Raw genomic sequence first — 5,879 nt, 5'->3', positions numbered from 1 at the left:
TTATTCTTGGGGCTGATTGTGTATTAGAACTCTTAAACTTAAACTTGGTTCCTGTTGGAAAGATGAATATGACCACTTTATTATGGCAATCTATACTTGCATAGTTTGCTGCTAACCAGTCCATACCTAATATTATGTCGAAATCACTTATGTCTAGGATGATAAGGGTCTCCCCTAGTTTATGTCCTGATACTGACAATTCACAGTTTTCTACTACACTGAGTGGGCCAACATAGATACTCCGGCAGGAGTAGCTACAGATAGAATGTAGCCTAAGGGCTTTGATGTTAATTGAGCATGTTGTGCAAATGTTATAGAAATGAATGAATGACTAGAGCCCGAATCAAATAAAGTGAAGGCATAATACTCGAGGATGAGTAATGTACCTGTAACAACTGCATCTTGATCCTCTGCTTCTTGACATGTAACAATAAACACCCGTCATTTCTGTTGTTGGGTAACCTTGTTACTAGTAGGCTGGGTGGTCTGGGCAGTTGATACTTGGTTGATGAGCTTTAGGCAAGCCTTTTCATAGTGACCTGTCTGGCTGCAGTTGAAACACACCCCTAAGTTCCGTAGACATTGCCCCTGATGATGTTTTCCACAATTTCTGCACTTAGGATATGCGAATGTTTGACTCTTCTGTTGTGACTGTACACCCTGATTGCTTTGGGAAATTTTTTCTTGCCGTTGTGAACGTTGGAAGCCTTGTTGGGTGAATTTCCTTTTTTGATTTGGCATGAATCCTCGTTCAGAAGTTGAGGTTTTGACAGCAAGATCTACTTCTATGAGTAAGGACGACTCGAGGGCAAGAGCATACTCTTTGTGTCGAAAAGCAGTAACAATGCCTCGAATTCCTTCTCTTAATCCCCAAATAAACCTTTCCACCTTCTTCTCTTCTATGTCCACTAGTCGAGGGACAAAGTGGGACAAGCGATCAAATTTCCGTTCATACTCTGCCACCGACATGTTCTCTTGACGAAGAATAAGAAATTCCACTTCCTTTTGATATCTCACTTTTAAATGGAAATACTTATTGTAAAAAGCCTGATTGAATTGTTGCCATGAGACTAAACCTTTGATTTTTCTTTGTGTGGATTCCCACCAGAATTTTGTATCGCCTCTTAACACGAAGGTGACACAATTTACTTTCTGTTCTTCTGGGATGTTCGTATGGTGAAAAATAGTTTCTATTTCTGTTATCCAATTCTCTGCTATAATTGGATCCACAGATGATCCATCAAATGTTGAAGAATTGAACTTCTTGAATTCTCGAATGATCTTCGAGTCATTTGTATCGTTGGTTATTGGTGTGGTGGATGAGGTTGTGTTTCCATTACTCATAATTTGTATTAGCATTTGTAGCGTGGCTCTCGCTCTCTCCAGCTTTCTCGCTGGTTTACTCTCGTGGCTCTCGCTCTCTCCAGATTTCTCGTTGGGAATCTCGCTCTCTCCGCTCTTGCTCTCTCCAATTTTCTCTCCAATCTCGCTCTCTCTCCAGGCACTTTCTCGCTGATAATCTCGCTCTCTCCAACTTCTAATTAATCCTCCCTGATTCTGCCCCCTTATTCATTATTTTTGGATAATTAATAAATTTCTTATTTTTTTCAATTCTAAATTTCCACCCGATTTTCCTATTAAATTTATTTGTTTTCATGCTTTCTAAATTAGGGTTAGGGTATTATATTTACTACCCCCTTAAATAAAATTTCATCCTGCTTAACATTTAACATTTAATTTCCTGTAGTGTATACGTACAAATTTGGGTTGTTACAACATATATATAGGAACAATGTTAGTGGGAGGTTCCCATAGAAGAAATGGAAATGCATCCACTAGAACAATTTAAAGAATTATTGGATGAGCTAAAGGAGAATGTCACACAATAAACTGATGGGATTTTTATTCAGACTTCTAATGGCAATTCGCCGCCATAATTCTTTTTGACTTCGATTCCAACAAACCCTAATCAGCAAGCCGACCTTTTCATCGCTGATCTGAAGAACATCATCTCCTATCTTCCTTACAACTATAGTTCTTATGGATCAAGAGGTTTCTTTTGAACTTAAGGAAGAAGAAATTGAATTTAGCTTAATTAAGATAAATAAATATCTACGTGTTTCAATTTACAAATACTTCAATTAAAATTTTTAGTTTCATGATTATATCAAAAGTTATATGATCAATCATAAAACTAAACTTCTTCCCTCATTATAATATAACTTTATGTTTGTGTAATTATTGGATTATGGTTAGTTTACTGCCAAGCTTAATTATTAGTTTTATGTATCATGTATATAGTTTTGTTTATTGAACAAAATTTGACTGCTAATTTCGATTCCATCATACACATACTATATGATGGTGGAAAAAAAATCTAGTACTATCGTAGTACATAATCTTTCCATTTATTATTTAACACGTCATTACATAATTTAAGAATAAGAAAGAATAAAATCAATTTTACAGTTCAATTTTCATCAAAACTTTTAATTTGATCAAACTAGATTCTAAACATAGATGAGTTTTTACTAATTTATCCACTAATTTTAACAAAAAAATGTAAAAAAACACTATAACAAGTTTTATCTGTTTCGACATTTTTTTTCCTGATGCATCAATTTTCATCGACATAAACTAGTTTTTCTCGATGTAACTTTGATTTGTCGGCCAAAATGAAGGACCTACGTTTTTTTACATATTTATGTCGACGCAACTAGGCAGTTATCCCGACGCACAACACATCGGTCAAAGTTTTAAAAAATCTAATTTTCCTTTCCCCCCATTTTTTCCTTCCCCTTTTTTCCTAATTCCCACTTTCTTTCCCTCTATTTCCTTTCTCACTCCACTTTTCTACCATTTTCCTCCCACTCCTCCCCACCTCTGCCATGTTTTTTTTCTTCCACCTCCTCCATTTACTTTTTTCTTTGCAAGCTTGGAGGTCTGGCGACCGCTCCTTCGATGTCGGCAGTCGTACACTCCTCCAACACTGGCGCCGCACCCTCCTCCAACTTGGAGTTTGCAATTTTAAGTTTACCTATTGTATTAACGCAATGCTTTTTTTTTTTTTTTTGTTGATTAACATTGATTTTTCTTGAAAAAAAACAAATTCAATAGTGGATATTAGAGTGTCATTGACTAAAATAAAGATCTAATTGAAACTTTTAAATGGTACATTAGCTTGTTTCCAACAACCTTTTTCTCCTCTTTTTCAAATATTATTTTTCAAATGATTAAAATGAATGTATTAGAAAAGAAATGAAGAAAAAAAAAAAAAGGAACACACTTTTTACATTACATTTAGTTAGTTTTAACTAAAAGTAGTAACTTATAGTTGAATATACTCTTTTTTCTATATCTTACTTATATTTGTAGCATCAATTTTAAACGCTTATTTTATAATTTGTGTTTTTTTTTACAAATAGTGAAAAAAAATTGGGGTTGAAAAGATTTGAACTACATGGATGATGATTAGAATTTTGACATTCCATTATTATGTGATTTATGTTGATGGAAAAAATAGAAAGTAAGATTTACAAAGTTAGAGAGAGAAACTCAATTACTTATTTAACTAAATATAAAAGGTGTGTTTTGGAACTTGCTAGAGTTCAAAAAGCTTGTAAAAAATATCGTATATAGAAAGCATGTCAAAAACTATTCTTGTGGACATGGAGTTACAAGATGAGTTTCAATTGTTATCCAGTTTTTTTGGGTAATATGTTTGTTATTCATATTTTTTAGGAAATTTTTAGGTTACTTTAAGAGTCAAAGTATCATTTGAGTACTTTTTAAGATTTTTTTATTTTGGCTTTGAGAGTGAAATTGCTTCTTAGATACTATTTAGGAGCTTTTAAGTTAGTTTTGAGAGTCAAAGTGACTTACAGGAACTTCCTATGGTGCTTTTAGAGTCAAAGTGTCACTTAAACAAAATTTAGGAGCTTTTTAGTTTGAGTTGGAGAGTGAAAGTGACACTTGGGAACTTTTTAGTTTGGGTTTGAGAATCAAAGTGACATTTAACCATTTTTAGATTATTTTAAGAGTGAAAGTGCTTCTTAGACACTCCTTAGAAGCTTTTTTAGTTGGTTTTGAGAGTTAAAGTGACTTTTAGAAACTTTTTAAGTTTTTTTTAGAGTCAAAGTTTCACTGAGGCACTAATAAATTTTAAATTTGTGTAGCAAAAAAAGGAAACGAATAAGAAGAGTAGAAAAGGTCTCAATTTCAATAATTGTTGTGGGTCCTAATCCTTTTTAAAAGTGCAAAATGAATAATATGTTGCAAATTCATTGTTGTTTTATTCATTATCAAATGATTTGTGACTAATAATTATTTTTATCGAACTACAAAAACTGGTGAAGATGTCGGCCCAGTGGATTTTTTTAACAAAAGTCACATCTCAGAGAAGGATGGGTGGGTAAGAGAAGCCGCCAAAGATGCATATGTACGTTATAGTATATTATACATGTGTAAATTTATGTTAAACATGTGTGTTTTAGTGGATTTACTTAGAAACTTGTTACATTGTTATGTGGCTATCCTGCACCTATGGTAGCCAATATAGATACTTTTATTTCAACATTCTCTACATTTTAGGTGTGTTTAAGAAAGTTTGTAGTATTGTATAATTTTTTTTTTTCTTTTGCTAATTTGTAGGTTTCAAGAGAAAAATTATTTTAGCTTATTTAGTAGGGAGGGGTTCACAATGTGGGGAGGGGTTCTGAGACTTTTTAGGAACTTTCTTTTAGCTTATTTATAGCTTTTGAGAGATGGAGTATATATTTCTAGGACTATTGAATTACTTATTTAGTCTCAAAATTTATATAAATAGATTTACAACATGTTTGTAGCATAGTAAAATGGTTGTTTGTAATGTTTAGTCGTGTTTGTAGCATAGTTTAGGCTTCTAGGACATATTAAATGACGATTTTAGTCTTGAAATAAATTTAGGTGGATTTAGGAGGGAGGGTTTCACAACATGGGAGGGTTTCCGACACTTTTTAAGAACTTTCTTTTTGGCTTATTTATATCTTTCGAGAGATGGGCTATATATTTTTAGGACTATTGAATTACTTATTTAGTCTCAAAAGTTGTATAAATGGGTTTACGACATGTTCGTAACATAGTAAAATGATTGTTTGTAGTATTTACGACATGTTTGTACCATAGTTTAGGCTTCAGGACATTTTGAATGATGGTTTTAGACTTAAAAGAAATTTAGATGAATTTAGGAGGGAGGGGTTCACAACGTGGGGAGGGGTTCCAACACGTTTTAGGAACTTTCTTTTGGCTTATAGCTTCTGAGAGATGGGCTATATAATTTTAGGACTATTTAATTATTTATTTAGTCTCAACAATTGTATAAGTGGATTTACGACATGTTCATAATATAGTAAAATGGTTGCTTGTAGTGTTTACAACACGTTTGTAGCATAGTTTAGGCTTCAAGGACATTTTGAATGACGGATCTAGTCTTGAAAGAAATTTTGGTGGATTTAGGATGGAGGGATTCACTTCGACACTTTCTATACATTTGTTGCTACTCTGTGGTTTTAATGGCATTTAGGTGGAACTAGGACACGTTCGTAGTATTGGAGGGAGGAGGGGGTGAAATGTATATGTTGTAATTATTTTTTAGATTATCTTGAGGCCTAATTGTGCACGAACTTTGTTCTTGGCTTATTTGTAGGGGTCCGAGAGTTGCGTTATATGCTTTTAGGACTATCGAATGACAGGTTTAGCCTTGAAATAAATTTAGGTTGGATTTGGAGTGGGGGGGGGGGGATATTCACTTGATGCTTTTAAACTATGGCATTTGTGTTGCTTACTTTGTAAGGTTTAAAGACATTTAGGTGGAACTAGGACACGATTCTGCTTGGGAAGAG

The 5,879-nt window shown here is 33.6% G+C and overlaps 1 protein-coding gene across 1 annotated transcript; it reads right to left on the bottom strand.

The window, feature by feature from the left end:
* Positions 1–441: 441 nt before the first annotated feature.
* Positions 442–1,344, bottom strand: LOC120068804. The gene has a single exon (XM_039020438.1). The coding sequence runs from the start codon at positions 1,342–1,344 to the stop codon at positions 442–444; it is 903 nt and encodes a 300-aa protein (XP_038876366.1).
* Positions 1,345–5,879: the final 4,535 nt, after the last annotated feature.

Source organism: Benincasa hispida, unplaced genomic scaffold (genome assembly GCF_009727055.1).
Source record: "Benincasa hispida cultivar B227 unplaced genomic scaffold, ASM972705v1 Contig1050, whole genome shotgun sequence".
NCBI lineage: Eukaryota > Viridiplantae > Streptophyta > Magnoliopsida > Cucurbitales > Cucurbitaceae > Benincasa > Benincasa hispida.
Note: the sequence above shows the minus strand (reverse complement) of the source record. Positions and strands in the feature narration are given on the sequence as shown.

Excerpts from the sequence above, each read along its gene's own strand:
- LOC120068804 (XM_039020438.1), bottom strand. The coding sequence starts at position 1,344 with ATGAGTAATGGAAACACAACCTCATCCACCACACCAATAACCAACGAT.